The sequence below is a fragment of the Ammodytes marinus genome (genome assembly GCF_949987685.1).
Source record: "Ammodytes marinus genome assembly, chromosome: 12".
Taxonomy (NCBI): Eukaryota; Metazoa; Chordata; class Actinopteri; order Uranoscopiformes; family Ammodytidae; genus Ammodytes; species Ammodytes marinus.
The window spans coordinates 21,686,145-21,707,581 of record NC_137216.1 but is presented as its reverse complement, the minus strand read 5'-3'; the positions used below and the strand labels follow the sequence as shown (position 1 = coordinate 21,707,581).

General features: G+C 41.9%; 1 protein-coding gene across 1 annotated transcript; it reads left to right on the top strand.

Annotated features, from left to right (window-relative positions):
- The first annotated feature begins 501 nt into the window (after positions 1 to 501).
- aff3 (AF4/FMR2 family, member 3) lies at positions 502 to 19,783 on the top strand. Its single transcript, XM_080037859.1, has 19 exons — positions 502 to 632; positions 2,511 to 2,555; positions 5,746 to 5,820; positions 6,646 to 6,679; positions 6,782 to 6,839; positions 7,648 to 7,699; positions 8,495 to 8,529; positions 8,697 to 8,886; positions 10,902 to 12,887; positions 13,027 to 13,154; positions 13,273 to 13,435; positions 13,528 to 13,631; positions 13,769 to 13,832; positions 16,354 to 16,490; positions 16,603 to 16,674; positions 16,792 to 16,885; positions 17,000 to 17,049; positions 17,156 to 17,361; positions 17,476 to 19,783. The coding sequence occupies exons 1-19, from the start codon at positions 561 to 563 to the stop codon at positions 17,595 to 17,597; spliced, it is 3,687 nt and encodes a 1,228-aa protein (XP_079893985.1). The 5' UTR covers positions 502 to 560; the 3' UTR covers positions 17,598 to 19,783.
- The last annotated feature ends 1,654 nt before the right edge of the window (positions 19,784 to 21,437 follow it).

Below are 21,437 nucleotides of genomic sequence, written 5' to 3'. Positions count from 1 at the left end.
GAAGCAACAGCAGGCAGTTGTTTCGCTGCAAAAATACACGTGAATATTGAACTAAAATATGTTTGGGTTGGTGGTAAAGAAAAAAATTCAAATCAATTTTGCCCATGTTTTTCAAAAAACATGTGTAGTTGTATATCCAATTTGAAACACCATGTAACCCAATTGGCCAAAATAATCAATTAATGCAATTTTAAGGGAACTATAATTCATAGCTTCGCCCCTGTAAATTGAACTGGATGTCACTGAAGTTACTCATCAACGAGTGACCCGTATTGAGAAGCTCTTTGACGTCGCGATTATGTTATGAAAAGGTTTGCTAGACAAGCACCGGTGTTGAACTTCCCTTTCTGGAGTCGTGATCCCCCTGCGCGAGCTGCGTGTGTCATCTCTCTGACGTTACCGGCCCGCCCACATCAGTGACACACACACAAACACACACTCTCCCGACAGCCGCACGAGCTGAAGAGCCGGTCTGTCAGCGTCACGGACGGGCCACCGAATCCGCTGCTCCACACTGGCATGGACACCGGGGCAGAGCACTGACTGACCATCCAGGAACCATGCCTACTGTTCTCGCTGGCAAAGGGAAACTTTCCATCGTCTGTTTTATATTCCGATGCGCACATTCTCAGGTAATAAAATAATATAATAGCTTACTTATAAAAAGAGTAAGGAGTTGTGATCAGTGAGTCACTGAATGTTGTTTCTATAGTACAAGATTGGTGCATGTTTAAAGTCACCAATTTGTTCATAGCATTGCCTTACACTAGCTGCAGGTTATATTTAAAGAATGACCCTTCCTTTATGGGAATACTGAATATAGCCTATACTAAGGGGGTTATTCCAGGGTCATGCTCTTTGTGCTGCTATCTTTATAAAAAAAAATTGTTAAAGGATTCAAAGTCTTCTAGCACTTAACACAGATTGTTCTGAATACAACCCAAAAATGATCATAACTTCAGTGCTTTCTGCTACTTTAAGAATGTAACAGGTGGTTAGTCATCTATGTAGTTGGCTTGCTTGTTGCAGGTGTTATGATGGGTTGTGGTTTGTTTGGCCCTTAGGGAATTCATTCATTTGGGTATTACACCAGAGCTGTAGTTTACAGACTATGGTTGTAGCCAGTGATGCTACTGGGTAACTATGAATATGAGAAACACATTGTGCATGGTATTATCCACACTATTGGACCTGTTCAGTGTGAAACTGAACTGACTTTTGCTTGTGCACTGCCACAGAGAGGTAAAATACTGGCTGTGTTTGTTTTTATATGCAATCCCTTACGGCCTCATAACTGCCTTGTGGATTTTATCATCATCAGAATTTTTTTTAACACACACACACACACACATTTTCCATCCGCAGGCGTAGAGTCCAGCCACTCAGACAGTGACCTTAGTGAGTCATGCACGCAAGAAGAGACAGTTTCACACACACACACACACACACACACACACACACACACACACAACACACAATCACACTGTACTACACACACACTGTGCTGTGCATTCTTATGCAACACAGATGGCAGAGGCAAATCCCCAAAATGACAACGTTTCTGAAGGGAATGTTAAATGTAAAGGTAAAATGCCAGTGTAAGTGTACTTACCACTACACCCCCAAATAAAATACATTTTAGTTCTGTTATTATAGGGGAAACAATATTTTTGGCTACTAATTTGATCAGCCAGTTGCATTGGCGGGAAAGTGTTTGTGTGTGTGTGTGTGTGTGTGTGTGTGTGTGAAGGATTTGCCTTCCTGTCGCCATGCTTGAGCAACATGGTGCTGTGCTTTCGTGCCAGCGAGGTGAATTTGAATTGTGCGCTGAAACTTGCAAAGTGTCGAAACGTAGGCCAGGGAGAAAAAGAGAGAAGGATTGCCTCACATGAATGGAAACTGAAAGTGGCTTGCAACAGAATCGACATCCGTCTGATCATCTGCAGCTGTGATGTCTAAGATATGAGTCATCAACATGCTTCAACCGCCTCTCAACTTTCAAATTTACCGTGTGTGTGTGTGGTTGTCTGTGTGTGTGTGTGTGAGACTGTAAGGTTTACAGTAAAGTGCTACACTGTGTTGTGACTGTTGCTGTGAATAGATGGGAAGCAGAGTGCAGAAGGTGATTATTTTGGGTGTGTGTATGTGCTATATGTAGCTTATTTTATGGAGACTGAAACTTTTAAGTATGCATCCTGTCCAAATACTGGTGAATGAAATGAATGAATCTTGCATACTGGATGTGTGAGGGCATGTGTACTTCTATAATCGTATTGTCTTCCATGTTCATTTTAGATGAGAGACAGGATGCACTTCACTGCAGATTTAGTTGCTCAAAAGTGGTTTGTGTGCACGGTCAACAACAGCCCTTTCTCGATGGTTCTAGTCTGATAACTGGACTTGTGTGTGCTGTTCTCAAGAGTTAGAAAAGTCCCTCTGATTACCTGTCAGTCTTGTCTTCCTGTGACTTTCTCTTACCATCACCCCTTTGCTTGTGTGTGTTCGAACAGGTAACAAGGAGTCAACACAGCAGCTGTGCCAAATATATTCTGGAGGTAAGGAGTTACTCTAGTCTACATTTTTCATTGACTTTAATACATTTTGTTTTCATGAATTAAAGTAATAGCGATAATCACAGTAGCGGTAATTGACCCAGGAGAATCTAAAAGAATATGCATTTGGTTACAACTTTTTCCTGGTTTGAGTCATTTTAAACAGCCTTTAGAACTGGAACTGTACGATTACAGCAGATCATTGCTTAGAATACATACCAGCAGCACATGAGATATAGGGCTGCAAATAGCGATTAGTCTCACTATTGATGCATCTGTTACATTTTTTAAATCTAATTATACGACTGGTTGTTTACTGTATAAAAATGTCAGAAAACAGTGGAAAACTTTCCAGGAATTTAAAGGTAACATCTTCAAATATTTTTGTTTATTTTAACGAACAGTCTGAAAGCCAAAGATCTTCAATTTGAAATCATTCAAACAGCGCACAGAAAAGAACCTGGGATCTAGTGATCAGATAATATATCCAGTTCACAATGAGAGAAAAGCAGGAAATCCACACACAGGAGAAGCAGAAACTTGGGAATGTATGGAGTTTTGCTTGAATCCCGAAAAAAATTCAAATAGTAAAATTATTGCAGATGCATTTCCTGTTGATCCACATTTCTATCTTTGCACTATTAGGCACCTGAGTTTTCTACCTATGTGTTTGAGTTGGAGCCATCACAGTGCAGAGGATCGCAGCTTACGGTGTTCTGTCACTACTATAGTGTTGGAGGGACAGGAGGAGTGGAGGGGAAGAATAGAGATACAGAACCTGGGGTTGGGGAAAGGTGGTTGGAAGATAGCAACACACTTTGCTCCACCTGGGAGACCCTTGTTGTTGTTGGAGGGGGAAAGGGCCAAGGGCTGGCTCTGTGTCCTTGGTGACTGAGGGAGACTGAGATAATGAAGTGAAAAGGATAAGCATAGAGAGGAAACACTTGCCCTCTGGGGCTTGGACTACTTTGTAAAGAATGGGAAGTGGAGAATAGGAAGAGTAGAGATTCATAAAGAGTCGCCTGCCAGGATCATAAAAAAAATGTGCCATCTCATGAGCGTCTTTGAATGAATGAAACTGGGAGCATTCCCTCCAGCAGACTCCTGTTAAGTTAAATCAATCGTTTTTTTTTTTTACATTTTGGGAAAATATGTTTATTTGCTTTCTTGCCTATAGTTAGTTGAGAATATTGATGCCCCGCTCATGTTTGTAAGCTAAATATGAAACTACAGCCACAAGCTGGTTAGCTTAGCTAAGCATAAAAACCTGAAACGGAGGGAAGAACTAGCCTGTCGGTTTCCTAGTGCATCTAAAGCCTAATAATCAACACCTTATATTTCGTCACAGGCTTACTAAAACTGAAGTTTAAAAATAATAAGCTGTGGTTTCATGTTGCGGCCAGGCATAGTGACTTCTGCTGTAGCCTTATATTGAGCAGACAAGCACCAAAGTGATATTTTTCGTCTAATTTTAACTCTTGAAAATAAAACAAATAAGCACATTTTCCAAAATTATAAACTATTCCTTTACACCGTAACAGTTATTGTTGAGTTTTGGAGTCTGTAACCACACATCATAATCTGCCTTCCCCCAGCCACGCATAAATCCTCAGACATCCGATCTGATAAAACATGACCTTTTCCAGGGCTTGCTCAGGGCTTCAGCAGTCAAGCAACCTCGTGCCGTCTTTCACCCGTAGATGTTCACAAACACACATGTATTTACATTACACCCTGAGCACTCCATGCTCCCGCGTTACAACACGGCTGAAGAACTGGATCATTCTAAAACGGTAAATGAGCAGTACAAAATCAGGACATTTTTGTCAGCATCAATGAGGCCTGGTTTGTCTGAGTGTGACTGCGGGCAATCTAATCAGCAAAGATTATAATCAGAACAGTGGCAAAGACAGTGTACTGTGCGTGTAGAGCTCCCTCCGCACGGCTGGTTTCATCTCCAGTCCCGTGCAGAGAGAACAAAGAAGAAATGGGGTGAATATTCATAATAGTGCAACTGTATAATCATGTGTTATTATCACTGTCAGCAGTGAAACGCAGCGTGCACAGCTAGACACTTTCACTGTCCCTCAGCTGCTATTTAAAATACCTTTGGCTAATTTTGGTTTAAAAGTGTTCAGAGCATGCTCACCTCTGCCAGGCCTACTTAATCTTATCAACCTGTTTTTCTCTTATTGGCAAGGACAATTAATAATCATAATCACGTTTTTTTTTTTTTCTGTCAAAAGATAATAGTTTAGTTGACTTGTCATTTCAGCACTAGCCGTGATCTGTAGTTATATGCCTTGCCTTGCCTTGAGTAAAGACCAGAACCAGACCAGTACACATCCCACAGTACGTTAACAAACACATCTGAAAATGTACAGGGTATTAAGTGATATCCCCAGCTGTTGTGGTCTCGACAGGTCATGAAACAAAATCCAAGTGTGATTCGCTGTTAACCGAGATAATACTGTGGTTGGATTGGGAGAAAGAGACTTTTAAAAATTGGTCTCAAGACCGTTCTATAGACCAAGAGTGATCCAGAGTACTACAACACTGACAGATACTGTCAGATACTGTATTGGTGTTTCCGCCAGCTGCTCAGGTTTGATAATCATACCTTTTTCAAAAAAGCTTATTAGGTAATATTTTCAGCCCAAAGTGTGTAACACATGCACAAACAAAACAATTGGAGATGCTGTTGCCTGCCAGGGTCTTTAAAAAAAAAGTTATTCACTTTCAAAAAGGAAAATTGTATGAAATAATAAACTAATAGATCCACAAATAAAGCAGAAACTTGAAATGCCTGGAATAAGATCCATCTGCAAATTTGTCAAACGGAAAGAAAAAGATTGTAAATAAATCTTGGCAGTGTGCAGGGAACACACTCCCACACCAACTATGTAAAACACCTCTCTCAGCCTACAGCCAACACTAGAAAGTGATACTAACCCATATTTTACACCCTGTCACACTCCCCCTGGTGGGGAGGAGCAGCGCTGATAACGAGAGTCAGCTGCTAAACAAGCCTCTCAGCACTGTATGTGTGGAAATAGGAGAGATAAGTTACTCCGAAATAAAAGTAAAAATCAAGAAAAGGTTTAGGAAGGCTTGAGTGTCTGTATGTGGAGATCATCAATCACAGTGGCGTCTCACAATTCACCTTTGACCCCCTTCCCCTTCTGTTGCACAGGACATGACTCAGTCCTGGCCATCCCAGCAGGCCTTAGGGGGTGACCAGGCCCAGCGACTTCTATACAACCCCAAGGTATATGTTGTGTGTGTGTGTGTGTGTGTGTGTGTGTGTGTGTGTGTGTGTGTGTGTGTGTGTGTGTGTGTGTGTGTGTGTGTGTTGTATATGTGTTACTTTTTATCTTTGATAATAAATAAATAATAATAATAATAATAATAATAATAATAATAATAATAATAATAATAATAATAATAATAATAATAATAATAATAATAATAATAATAATAATAATAATAATAATAATAATAATAAAATAATAAAAAAATAATAATAATAACCTTTATTTGTATAGCACTTTGTAAAACAAAGTTACAAAAGGGAACCTGGCTGATTTTACAGATGTAAGTCTGTTTAAAGCTCCTTGGGAATGTTTCATGGTTAAAAAGGGAGCTGTGTGAAGTCTGATAAAATGCCTCAAGCGATATCGCTTGTTTCAGTCTGAAGAATACAAGTCTCAAAATGAGAAAACAAATTTGGGGGTTTGGAGTTAGAAAGACGAGAGGTACCAAACATCTGTAATCCGCTTCTCATCTCTGCTGGAGGCTAGCAGCCTGAGGCTATATTAGCCGCTACTACCATAGCATACCGATACCTCCGAAGCGAACTGTCGCTGGTTAAGTTGCATTGTGGGTGATGTAGGCGCCAGGTTCTGACAAAGAAGGATGAGGAATGCATAGGAAAAAGGACAGCCCCAGTTCTGATGAATCTATTTTGATTATGTTATGTTCATCAAGTCCGACATTGTGATCTGGTAGTGTTGTGCAATGCTAAATTAAGCTGTGTAAACACTGTAAACAGATATTTTTGCTCATGTTCTTTTGTTTTTCCCTTTTCCCTAAGGAAGCAAAACTACAGACTACACAACAAAGGCACAGTATGTGTTTACTGACAACAAAAGATGCTTACCTGGCATGTGCAATACATTACAATCTGTTCTGTATTTATGTTTGGTTTCATGTTTTCTTGTCTTTTTAAGGTCAGGGGAATGTTCAGATGAGAATGACCCATCACCCTCGTGTGGCACCTCACAAATCGTAAGTGGAAGATGAGGAAACATGATCCAATGCAGGTCATCAAACCTGAACTGCTGCGGCATCACACACACTGAAGACACAATATATCACACACAGTTTAGATACAAATCATGAGCATCATCATGTATACAGCCCCAAGGGAAAGCGTTTATGACAGAGTAAATGTTAGTAGCCATGTAAAGCTAGTCAACACAGTGTTTCAGGCTACACGACACGGGTCAGGACATAGGTCAGCTTACATTCTTTAAAGCTGTCAGTAAAGACCGATGTGCTCCTGTTTGTTACCTCTTTACTTCCTCTTTTTAGTGCGAAACACATGTTCTGTGTTGTAAGCCAACTGTCTGTTCCAGATTAACACAAAGCCTGCGTTATGTAACACAGCAGTTTTATGACAGTTGGCATTTCCAAAACATTTCGAAGGAGTTTTTTTTCTTGGAAAGTTTCAGCACTTTTTGCACTTTAACAGAAAATGTCTTTGGTTACATATACTTGCAGGACAAACATGATAGATCAGTAGTTCATTAGGAATCTTACTCTAAAAAAGATATTGAGCATTTGAATAAACTGACAGTATTTATCTTTATTGATCGTCTTTCTTAATTTAGTTTATTTAGCTGTAGATTTGTTTTGTCTGGAAGTAAACAATATTCTACTATATCATGAAAGGCCCTTGATTTGATATGATCACATTTTCTGAAGAACGGTTTTGTAGGCTTTGGAATACAAATCCTATTTGTTATTTCAGCGTGTTAAATGTGTGATTGAATGTGCAACAGTCTGTGATTTCTTTGTGTTCCTTTGCGTACAGCATGCTTGCTGATGACCTGAAGCTGAGCAGTGATGATGATGACACTCAAAGGGTAAGTGACACCCTGCATCTATCTCTTAAACCAGGAACCCAGATAACTAAAAATGGCTTGAAAAAAATATTTCCAATTTTATGCATTTCTTTATTAATAATGGTTAATAATGATAATGCTAGTATTTTTCTTTAGTAAGATGAAAACAGTTGTTGATGTCGTAAACATGGGTGATGCACATATGAAACATTTTACTTATCTGGAGAAAGCCTTGGAGAAGAGGAAAACAATCGGCTTGTAGCAGTTATTTTTGGTGCAAAATACCCACTTGAATGTGTCCACATGATCATTTTATTTGAAAGATTGGAGAAGTGCTTAAAATGTTCTTGCATTTGTTCTTTTCTGTTTTTGTTCATGTATTGCCGGCATAAGCATGTTTTTTTAAGACAGCAGTGTCTTGTAATCCCATGCGTGATGAGCCAGATGTTTGGCATGACACAAAAATAAAAACTAACTAACCGAGACCTTTTGACCAAAGATGGACATGTCTTAATGGTATTGTGCATGCTCAAGCAGGAACAGAGGCAATGAGAGTGTGTGAGGACACAAAAAGGAAGTCTGAGGGAAAACAAAACAAAAAGTAAAGCACGAGTACCGTGTTTGGCAGCTCCTACTGACAGCTGCCTGTTTTTCTGGTACAACTTGAACTCAATTAAGAACTGTGTCTGTATTTGCTCTCAATAATATTAAGTTGTCAATCAGCTCGAGGGAACACGTCGAGTGCAGCCAGTCATTCACTACGCTGCTGCTGTTGTTGTTGATAAGTTTCTGTTTTTTTGTTTTGTGTCCTTGAAGGCAACTCACAAGTCTGCTTCCAGGGATGGACACAGGTACTGAATTACAATTATCCTGTCTGAACATTGTTAATATGAGTTTAAAATTTTTTTTTAAACATTAGTTCAACTGTGTGAATATCCATCCTTGTGTGCTCCACTCGGGCCGTGTTCGTATGCTGACCCTTCTCTGATGTTTGTGTATGTGTGTGTTGACTGACAAGACTGTCAGCACAGCGAGCACACACACATGGCAGGCGAGTGAGACATTCCAGCTCTGACTCTTCGGGCTCTGACTCCACCACTGCGTCGGGGAGCAGCAGTCTTCACTCTCGGAGCCCCAGTCAGAGTCCAGAAGTTCACCCGGATCCTTCGTCGCCAGCCAGCGCGCGGCCACCATGCCACAGCAAGCAGGTATCAACACTAAACCACACCCTCCACTTCTGCTCTCTATCTTCTACCGTCCCTCTCTCGCTTGTCTGTCTCTTACCTTTGGTTGTGCGCCTTCGGGTGAATTCTCCACAGGGAGTGGTGGCTTTGAGGCAGGTGTGGGGAGGGACAGAGGAATGAGGAATGCATGTGAGTTTGAGAGGAGGAGGGTGTGTGTGTGCGTTGGGGAGGGGGGGGGGCAGAAGTGGCTTTTAGGAATTAGTGCGTGGGTGTCATGTCAACAGGCCCAGTCTTAAAGAGGAAAGCCCTCACGACGTGGAAGTCCTCAAGAATCGAGTTCATGTTGACATCTACAACTACAGCTAGCTACTCTTTCAAAACAAAGAGAATGAGGACCGCTTTTATATCATTGTCTCAGAAAAATTATTGAATGGTTGACTTAGTGCTAAGGGGTTGAGCATAGTATATGGGCTTTTAGAGTTGTAGGGAATTGTGGTGTTGGGTTTGGGACTAGTGCTATGTGGGGAATGAAGGGAAACCCAGCTCCTCTTTTATGAATGGAAGGCCCTGTACGACATAGTGGACTTATTACTAAACATGCACTACATTTGGGCCCCTATAGAGAGAGAGGGAGTGGAGCGCATGTTTGGGTGGGTGGGGGGAGGGTGGGGGGTGCACACCATGTGTTTTTCATTACGTGGACTGTTTAAATGTCTCTCAAGGAAGAGATGGGGGTTGGAGTTATGGAAGCAGCAAATCCAGAGTTCCAGGTAGTGTGTGTGTGAGAGAGAGAGAGAGAGAGAGAGAGAGAGAGAGAGAGAGAGAGAGAGAGAGAGAGAGAGAGAGAGAGAGAGAGAGAGAGAGCGAGAGAGAGAGAGACAGGGAGGGACAGAAAAGAAGGAGGGAGGGCAGCCGAGACACGGTACAAGAGGTGCAGTGTCTTCTCTGGAAAAGAGGGCAAGGGATGTGGGGAGGGGGTAGGGGTCACTGTTTGACTTGAGGAGTAAGTAGAGGTTTAATGTAGCTCCTGGTCAGCAAAGGGAGAGAGAAAAAGAGAATGTGAGAGAGGAAGAAGTCTGATCTCCCACCGTGAGTATCCTCTTTTTTTTTTTTGGGTGAAAAAAACTCCTGCTGCATTTTTCTCTTGTATTTTTCTCATTCTCTAGGTAACCAAGCCAGTTATAAAGCAAACATTAAGTGAGTCATTTGGCATAATTGGATGGGGGTTGAGTTACTGTAAACACAGATGTGGACTGGGATACCATGTAGTAAGTTGGCTATTGACAGAAGATTATAATGTCAGTTGGATTTTATTAATTGAAGTAGCGCTTTTTAATCATGAGTCATGATCCAGGTTTGTCATCACAAGTTAGAAGTAATTTAAGCCGAGTTGGTGAGGCATTTGTTATGTGTGGTGACTGTAGTGCGTTTTAGATGGTTCTTTGTTGTGGTATGTGCACACATGTGTCATTCCTTGACCTGGGTAAACCTGATCCTTCATTCTCTGACGGCTACCAGTCATCGTTTACCTTGTACGTAAAACAAATTGTACAGATGTAGAATGTACCTTTACACATGTCCTGTACTTGTACTTTACTTGAGTATTTCTAAAAAATGTTCCCCTGCTACTTCACATCTCTACAACATTACTTTTACATTTAAATCTAAATCTCTGAGATTGTTTAAACTGTCAAATGATGTATAGTTGCAACTTGCAAGAAATGTCTCTTGTGGAGTATTTTTCCCTGTTTTCAATGCAAATCATTTTTTTTTATCATAAAAGTTAAAATTTTCTTAATATGTCCTTTTTTCAAGATAGTTAGTTCTTCAGACAGGTTTTATTCACATTTAAAAAAAGGTAGACGTAGGGTTTTTATTCATAAGCATTTGATATTGAATTAGGCTTTGTTGGAAATGCTTTACTGTTTTATGATTACTTTTCTTTAAAAAAAGTTAACTAGACTTTTTACACCTATTAGCAAAAATAAGTCGAATTACTGTTGATTGTTGACATTTGTTTCTCTCTGTTCTTTCTGAAGACTGATCACCCCCCTGCTGCCCAGTGGCAGTTGGATAAATGGCTGAAAAATTCCCGGAACAAATCTGCCAGCAGTGAACAGGATCACTGCATTCCAGCAGGACGCACTCCCTCACCCCATACCCAAAGAGCCCCATCTCCAGCCAGATCCTGGGACAGCAATCGGGAATACAGCCCCAGCCAAAGCCCTATTCTCAGCCCACAGTTCAATTACAGCCACAACAACAGCCCCCTACCTAGCCCTGGTTATAGCTACTGTCCAAGCCCCAGCCCATTCACCAGCACCTGCCCAAGTCCCAGCCCGAGGCACAGCCCGTCCCCCAGTCCAGTTCCAAGTGTTTGCCCAAGTCCGTGTGGTAGTCCGTGTGGTAGTCCGAGGGCCAGCCGTAGTCCTAGCCCTATACTTAGAGACCCTCCAAGAAGCCCCAGTCCAAGAGTACCTGCTTCTTCCAGGGTTCGTCACTACTCTGAGGTTCAGAGTCAGAACCAAACACAACCCAGCCTAACAACCAATCCCCACAGGACAAAAAATAGGTCATGGATTGACCCATTGCATAACACTGAAACAAAGAGCAAGTCTACAAACAGCGCTTATTTTCAGCCAACCCAACAGCACAAGCCAAAGACTCGACCCATTAAGGACCAAGACCATAGCCAAAGCAAATCCAAGGCTTCTGCTGTTTTACACCCTAACCCGAGTCACAGCCACAAATCTAGACACAATCCCAACTTTCATCCAAGTTCTAAACCGGTCACTGAGACTCCATTTGCCAAACAAACTCCACATCTTGAGCAGGTTCAGACGAGCAGACCGAATCACAACTCCATCCACAAGCCAAGGCCTTGGTTTCAATCTAGCTCACAACATAGCCCTACAAGAGCACATCACTTAGTTCCGACTGGTCAGGAAACCAACTCCGGTCATAGCACCCATTCCCAATCTACCTTTAAAACTGCTCATAATTCAAATACTGGGTTGGACTCTAGATCAAACCCTATCCTAAAACCTAGGACCAAGTCTTCGGAGGCTACAGCACCAACTCTTGTGCATGTTAGCAATACAAAAACAACACAGAAGAAACCCCAGTCCAAGGAACAGGGGGTGGAACACAGAGGAGATAATCTGACCAAATCTGCGCGAAGAAAACACGAGAGAATAGAGGACAGACATAGGGCAAAACAACAGAGTAAACCGGAGAGAAAAGAAGACAAAAGGCTGGCGGAGGAGCAGCTATTGAGACGTCCCTGGATCCTGAGTTCGGCAGAAGAGGAAGAGGAGGAGGAGGGAGCGATAGAGAGGCAGAGGAAGAGAGAGGAGGAGACAGAAAGAGGGGAAAACCGGAGGAGGAAGGAGCAGCATCATAGACGTGAATGGCAAACTCTTCAGGCCAAACAGAGATTACCTTCCAACACCGAGCGACACCAACTTCCAGACGACTCACACCACCAGGGGAGGACAAAAAAGGGAGGGAGAAGTGAGGGGGACAGAGAGTTACAGCGGGACCAGTCACCTCCTCCTTCACGTTTATCGACTCTCCAAAGAGCACCTTCCTCATCCTCTGTCTCCTCCTCTTCACATTCAGAGTCAGAATCGGAGTATCGGGCTCCGATCACCAAAGTCCGAGCCGACTCTACCTCTCACAAGAGAGGGCAACAAGGCCCAGTCTCAACTGACAAATCGAAGGGGGTACACCGCAGAGGACCCAACTCAGGGAATCCCAGTGAGGGTCAGCAAAAACTCTACACTCTGGTCCCGTTCGGGCGAGGTGAGAAGGCTACAGCATCCTCACAGCGAGGACTTAGAAATCTTGTTGTGCAGATAGATCTGTGTCTTCTAAAAAGGGTCCCGGACAGCACTACTAGTTCCCCTGTTAAAAAATCCACATCTTCCTCCTCCTCTTCATCAACCAAGGACAAGAAAAGAGAGGCTATGAAACACCTGTATGTCCCAGAGACTGTGACTAAAGACAGCAAACGGAAACGCAAGGTATAAAACTTGAGTATTTTGTTTTCCCATGTTGAATTTGATGTGTGCCTTAGATGTTTATATGCAGGAATATGATTAATGAGCATCGATATAGGCTTGTTTTTCAAGGCATGCATTTGTGTGTTTTGTGTGTGACCAGTTGGAGAATGGTGTGTCAGACAGAGAAAGCAAAAGGAGTATTCCTAATGCAAATGATCTGTCGGGCCGCGCGGATTGTATGTCTCATGTAGCCGAGAACAACTTTGTGATTGAGACCACACACAATGGGTAAGAAAATGCCAAACAAACCGTATGTACAGTCATACGTTGTACATTCATACTGTATGCACAAATACAATCATTGTGTATGTTTCAATGTCCAAATGTGGGTGTGTTGTACTTGCAGATACTTGGAAGAGTACTTGGACAGCAAGAGACCACTGTCTCCTCTTTCTCCCCTGTCCGATAGCCCCGATGCCACCAAGCCTTCCTCTAAAACAAAGACTTCTGAGCAGCATCACGTAAATGTCCAAAAGATCAGGGACAAGAATAGAGATTCTGCTATAAAGGTAACAAGAAACTCCTTGTTTAGATCATCCCAACTCCATTGCTTGCAGGTTTTTTGTTTATTTCAACCCCTTTTGTTGACCTGTACACCCAGCCCAAGATGGAGGTGGAATGTTTTAAAGCGTCAAGACAGCCGCAACCGTCATCCGAGTCCTGGGGACCAGCAGGACACAGGGGTACCGGGCCAAACCATGAAACGTGAGCATCCATACAAAGTCCACAAAGTGCATCAGTGCATAACCCCATCTGCTATATACAGACTTACCAGACACTTGGGTATTCTGTGACTTAATGACACAAAACACTGTAGCTTACCCTTTTTCTGTCCTTCCAAGCCCACACCATGCTGAGTACTACTTACATGAAGCTAAAAGGATGAAGCATCGTGCCGACGCAATGGTGAGTCTGATCTACGCTACATACAGTTGAAAAGGAAATTTCTGGTGTGTTGGACTGTTGGTGCAGGGCTCAGTCTGGACCATAAGGCCAAAACCAATGATAACACACAGAAGTATTGACCTTTTAGGTGCTTTTCATTGAGAAAGTGGGTCCCCTGCTGCAGAAGTTGGTCAAGGTCATATTGTGCCTAATTTACCACAAGGCCAGAAACAGCAGGAAATTACTTAGAGGTGCTGTAAGCGGAATGGTTCTTTTAGCTAACTTCCTGTCAGTTACTGCAGTTAGCAGTCCCCTCGCTCGTCCCTACGTCACATTAATGCACTGCGGTCTTCAAGCAGCAGTTATCTAGCATCATCTCAGGTCCATAAGTGTGATAAAACATGATAAAAACCATCAAAACAGACATTGGGAAGGATTTTTACCTGCTCCGCCATTGTAGGTGCATAAACATTCACCCATGTGTCGCTCTGGCATGCACCGGCAGTGAGACCATGAGTGAGACGGGTTTCGGTTTGTAGCGTTCTCTCATGTGATTAGATATTAACTTCACCTTTAAGTGGAATAATACACATATTCCAAGTTCTCCAATATTGTATACACACTGTATTGCTGGCTAGCCTCTTGCATATCCAAGAATCCTGAAAGAACATGCTAGATACTTTCTTGGTGGGGACTAGTCACATTTTCTGATCTTAGTGCTCTGTGTGTAACTCAGTGATTTGGTCAAATAGGGGGTAGCAACACAACACTTTAAAGCTCCCATATTATACACTTTTCTGTTCCATTATACACCATATTATATGGTCTTAGTGGTCCCTAATACGTTTTTCTTTAATTGTTTGCTGAAAAAAACTTTCAGATCATTTATTGTAGTATGCCTCTATTCAGCTAATCTCACGATGGCCTATTTTTAAAACCGACCTGCAGCTCCCCTCGTAAATATACAATCTATGAGCTCCCCCCGCCCTCTGTCTGTTTGTAAACAATGATGACGTCTTTGCCGTGTCTGTGGCTACTGCAAAGCTAGCTCGGGAGCTAGCTGCTAAAAATATCACTAAAATCAGTGAAAAAATTAATTTTTAAAGTTTGACGACTACACTACTACCTTCCAGTGCTTTGTCTTGCTAAAAACGAGGCATTGTCAGACTGCTGTGGGGAATCTAAATGGGTTATAATGAGCAAACGATCGATGCTTGTCCCAAAGCTAACAGCTATACACCAGTCAGGCAAAAATGCCAATAAAAAAATTTCTTTCAGTTTTACCGTTTGAAAAAAAGCACAAGTAGCTTCCTATCCGTTGTGTTATTAAAAACGAGGCTGCTGTGGTTAAGATAAATTATTGGATTATGCAACATTCATCATGCTTTGCCGTAGGCTACTACAGGCATCTTGTCGCTTAGCAACAAGCAAACAACAAGGGGGTGAAGGAATATTTTTCCAGAGGATCTCGGGGCCGTGGACCAATAAGAAATAGGGGGGTGGACTGCACAGTGGAAGCTTCTGGCTTTCCAGTTTTTGACGTCAGAAACGGGGAGAATTCTGACTGGAGTATATTGGGGGGAGTAGAGGGTTTCAGAAAAGGGGAGAGTGAGAAAAGGAGAGAGCTTTCTTTTTTTTAATACTTTGGCAGTCTGTAGGCACACTGTAGACCCATAATTATGTTCAAAAACATCGGAAAAGTGCATTTGCACAATATGGGAGCTTTAAGGCATACTAAGCGATTAACATCCAGAACACTTTTTGTCAAAATCATACTATCTACTCGATATCAGCTTCCTGTTCATCGTGTGGGTTGGGTGTTTACACACAGCCGTGGCTCCACTAACAGGGATCTAAAAAAAACTGGCTCAAAGCCAGCAGCCACCTAGAACGTTGCAGATCGATGTTTCGGGGAACGGCCCGGCCACATAAACAGATGTTTGCCGTCAGTCTGCCCCAGGGCAGCTGTGGCTACTCTCGTAGTTTACCACCACCGGTATGACTGTGTGTGAACAAATTGAACCAGGAACCCTGTAAAGCGTCTTTGAGTGCCTAGGCAATAAAGCGCTATATAAAACCTATCAATTATTATTATTATTAAATGTTTTTCTTTAGCTGTCAACAGAGGGTTGCATCTTTCCAGATATTTCATTATCTCCTTATATCAAGTGTTTGCTCACAAATAGAAATATTTGCCCAGACAGAAGCCAAAGTTTAAACCTAATAGGCCTACTTCCATTATTCCGTCTACTGCTCAGTGTGGCATAGGCCAGGGCAGGGAACTCAACACATATGTGAATGGGGGAAGAAAAGCAAAGGGATGTCACGGATTTAGACAGCAGAATCGTTGATGCTACGTTAGCTGTTTCCCCGTGTCCAGTTTGTGTGCTAAACTAGGATATCCAGGATAACTCTATTTCAAAAATTTATCTTTTTAATGCACAGAGCTGAATACCTTCTCATCATTCCTGCTTGTTTTGGAAACTTAAATATTGAAGTATTCCTTTAATATTTAATCACATAAAAATGTCTTGTTTTCCAGGTGGACAAGCTGGGGAAGGCTGTGAATTACATAGATGCTGCTCTCTCCTTCATGGAGTGTGGGAAGGCGATGGAGGAAGGGCCCCTTGAGGCAAAGTCTCCGTATACCATGTACTCAGAGACAGTGGAGCTTATTAGGTGAAATACACATTTGTGCAAAAGAAGAGATGTATTTTGGATTTGGACAAACAGACACTCGTATACACAAACATGAACTGCAGCTCCATTGTTAACAGTCCTGCGTTCTTAGGTACGCAATGAGGCTGAAGAGCCACTCCGGCCCTGGGGCGAGACAGGAAGACAAACAGCTGGCAGTACTGTGGTGCGTATGTCTTCTCCTCTGTTCAGGCCACATCTGTCATCGCACCCAAGAACCTGCATATTGAGTATGATTTGCGGTCCGTCTAAGTCTTTTTGACATCCTGTTGTGTGCCCACAGTTTCCGATGCCTTGCGCTCCTTTACTGGCAAATGTTTCGTCTAAAGAAGGACCACGCACTTAAATACTCCAAGGTTCTTCTGGACTACTTTAAGGTATATCTAGAAAACGACAAAGTGTCCTTTACAGGAAATGTTACCGTCCATTTAATTTCTGGAATTTTTAACATTTGGGCTGGACTTTTATTATTTTTCATCATGTCATTACAGAGTTCTCCCAAAGTGCCTACTACACCACCCATTTGGAGCGACTCCGGGAAGTAGGTGGATAATATCTTTATATTACAGGTGCTCCATTTAATTAATCCTCTGAACCTTAATTAATCACCATTGTTCTGTTGTACATGTATTTTGTTTAACTCCCAGGGGTACAGGAGAACTTCCTCCTCCACTCTCACCCAATGCCAAACATATCGGACGGGGCTCACAAGGGGCCAGCACCTTCCCCTCTCTCATAAGCATTCCCCAACGTATCCACCAGATGGCAGCCAATCACCTGAACATTACCAACAGTGTCTTATACAGCTATGAGTACTGGGAGGTGGCAGACAACCTAGCAAAGGAGAACAAAGGTATGAGCCACCCATTTTGCATAAAAAAAATAAGCCGCATATGTAAAATGAATCAGTTATGTACGCACAGGACGACCAAGGTTTCACAAGAACTGTCTTCCTTTTTCATTATAGAGTTCTTCAACTACTTGAATACGTTGTCCGGGCCATTGACTCTTCATAGTAGCATCTCTCACACAGTACAATACACCAGACAGGCTCTTCAGTGGATACGCATCAGTGCCAAACTTAACTAACAAGGAGAGGATTCACTTCAACTTGCTCCACTGCATCCCCAGGCCTTATGTACACGAGACAAAACCTCTGGATCACAATGCATCTGACAGAACAGCACTGATACCTACTGTGCTGTGTGAAATAGACTTGAATGAAAAACCCTCACAAGATGTCGGGGTGGTTGCCATCTGGGTCTTACGGTGGGCAAATTCTTCAGAAGGAGCAATCGTCTAACTTCTATCCAATGAACTCCATGTCACACATTTTCACTCCTCACTGGATTAATTCAAGAGATGCGTTTGCTTTGGATGTCAAATTATCTCTAATCAGTTGCCAAATGTTCCTAGATGACAGAAACAGGACTCGTGTGAAGTCTTTTTTCGTACTACAGCGGATTGTTGCTCTGGGCCGAAAACGGAAGAAGATGCTAAAAGAAACACAACACACCAACACATTATTTACCACTTTCTCCAAAGTAGGACACTTGCATTTTCTTCATAGGGAGGTGACTTAAATACTCTCTTTTTTAATATTTCCACTTGTATCTGTATTTTTTAATTGTGCAATATTTGATGTTTTTTTTTTTTTTTTTTTTTTTAAGTTAAAAAAAAACATGCAAATTGTATTTGTGCCTCTGTTTTGAGTGCGGGATAGTGTAACTGAATTAATAATGACGTGGAAGAAGTCACTCAGGATTTATCTGGGTAAGTTTCATTTTCTTGGGTCTGGTTCAAGAGTATGCATTTTAAACTTCCAGGTTATTACAGCATGAGCGACAAAGGTGACGTCACAATACCATATTTTACAAGTTATTTAAAATGAACAACAAATAAAAAGCTTTCCATGAGCAGCGATTCAGAGCTATAAAACTGTGTGACATTTAGAGATACATGCACATTCCTTTCATACTGTGATTGTGTGTGCATGTATATTTCCAAACAAGGATACCACATACTCAAAGGGATCCCACATCCCCCAGATGTTTGCAGCAAACCAAGTCTTCAAATCACAAATCACAGCTTTAGCCCAGCAGTTGGAAAAAAAGGGATCAATACTTAAAGGCCTACTTCACCAGTTTGGCCAGTTGTGATATCACAAGTGAAGGGTTAGACAGTGAGACCATAAAACACTTTCTGCCTTTTCTCAGGCTATGATGAACCGATTTCTCGAAAATTTGCACATTTACTTTAGGATCTCAGAGTTCAATACACCTCCATATTCCCACTGGTGAAGTAGGCCCTTAAGAGAAGCCCGATTAATATCCCGCTTTTATTGTATCACAGTGTAATTTTTTTCTTCATTACATCGATCATAAGTTTGCAAAAAGGTTGGTCGTTTTTTTTAAATCAGTCACTATAAAAGGTGGAGTCAGTCATTCTGGAGAACGCTTGTGACACCACTGTTGTGAATATCTCCTCACGATCCGATAGCCTACCGTATGCTACTGTCTGCGCTGAAAAAAAGTCAGGTTTACAGATCCCAGTTTAGGATCTGTAAACTAGGCTACTAGGCTATGTAAACGGGCCCCACTGACTGACGCTAGCAACATGAAGTTTACAGAGCCTATGGCTGTTTAGACTCTGGATTTTCAGCACACACCAGACAGGTAGCGGATTGTGAGGAGATATTCACTGATATTTGCAAAAAAAAAAATGGTTTGCTCCAGAATCACTGACTCAACCTACTGATGCATTTCCTAACCCTCTAACCCAGGGGTGTCAAACTCATTTTGGTTCGAGGGCCACATACAGCCTCTCTGATCTCAGGTGGGCCGGACTAGTAAAATAATGGCAAAATAACTCCAAATCCCTAACTTTGTTTTTCAGTAATATGCTTTATCACTCAGTCTACATTTGTAACCTACATTATCACGGATCACAAGGGATCTCTGTACCCCCCAGGAGATGTCTTAGTAAAGGTTGCTGCTGGCCATGGGAATAGGAGGTGCGGCGCGCAGCGCCGCAGCAAAAATTTTGGGGGTAATTTGCTCAAAGATGCCAATGTGCACTAATGAAATAAACAACTGTTTATTTGAATACACAAATACAACAGGCACTGACCTTACAGTTGTCCAATTTTGTTTACTATATGTACAGGGACACATTTTGTGCAAACATGCAGACTGTACAAAATACAATTAAATAAAAGTGCAACTTCTACTGTTTTGATTTATTTTTAAATACAGAGGTTATTGGTTGTTTTGGAATTCGTTTTTCCCAATTTAAAACATAAAAATAAAGCAGCATTGAAAATTAGGAAATAAATCTTGTAGGCCTACACTAGCATGCTCCTGCTCGTTTTGCGCACACAGAGCCGCAGACACACCGCGCTTGCTAGTACATTAATTGTTCAGCACTAAAAATAAAAATAGTTTTATTTTTCTTAAAAAGTAATAAAATAAATGTACTAAAAATAAAAATGTTTTTTTTTTTTGGTTTTTACTTTGCCATAAAGCACTGGAGGAAACATTAATAGCGGTGAAGCAGGATTGCCAATTACCATTTCCCACGTTGCTAAAATGTGCTTTTTTTATTTAGGCTGCCCCCTAGCGGCAGGAGTGAGCATTTCGGTTATTTCTTTAAAAATTCATAACTCCTCACAGGAATGGGCTAGAGACTTACTTTTTTTTTTGACATACTCAGAAATTTATGCTCTACAGGTCGCGGGCCTGATCAAATCATCTCGCGGGCCGGATCCGGCCCGCGGGCCGTATGTTTGACACCCCTGCTCTAACCGTAACCCTAGCAATCCGATGCGGATGCACATTTGTAACATAATGCTACAAATGTGCTACTTACAGGACTCATTGTTCCCATGTGAAGTTGTCGGGAGCAGACCACCATGTCCACTCACAGCTCGCCGTCATACGCTGCTGCTGGCTCGTTCGAATCTGCACGTGCCTCTGCGTCACGGCCGTGTAGTGCTTGTGTGCCCGGGCCGTCTGAGGACAAGCCTTGCCCGGAGCAAGACAGTAGGCTACTACACCGACACACACTCAAAAAAGAACTAAATAAAAACCCCTAGACTGCTCTTGATCGATTGTCTGCCGTAGGAAATCAGGCGGCTTGTGCGCGTTAGCACCGTGCACACACACAAAGAGACACATTGCAAAGGCTCGTGTTCTTATTTAATTTATGTCGGTCCAAGTTAGTAAATTGGTGTGAAAGTATCAGAGTTGGTTGTTTGAAACTGTACAGAGCATTTCCCAGGGACACCACACAGTCATTTCAGGTGACATGCACTCGGCTGCCCGCAGCAGCTAAAACACGGCTGAAAGCTAAAAACAAGTCGCCAGGGATGAGCTGGGTAAAGTTAGATCAGAACAGCTGCAATAAAACAGGAAGTTGTGCGAATTGTGTTTTTGAAAAAATAAATACAGTTTTTTTTACGAGTTTTTTTTTTTTTGTGTGATGATAGATTAGATAGCCTACAAAAAATAGGCCTATGTGAAAAAACACATTAGTCTCATATTTATTTAAAAAATCGTTTTTTCTCAAAGGTTTTTGTATTGAGTGGCAATTGCAAAACAGTTGCAGCACAATGAAATACAAATTTGTTCCCCTTTTTTTTAACCCCGCACACACCCCACCCACCTCCCACCCTCACACCCAATAAAAAAATCGTTTTTTAAAGCATTATTTAAAATACAAGACCATTACATTAAAGAAATTGGAGGTTCAAACAAAATTAAGTGTGATGAGGGCTTACTCATAACATGTGCATGTGACATGTCGAAACAACAATAACCAAAGTCTATTCTGGTCAAAATATTCAGTTTTCATCGAATGTTTTATTTTGAAAATTCTTCTTCGGAACCACTATGTTTCGCCTCCCGCATTTGACTCGCGCTGAGAAAAGGG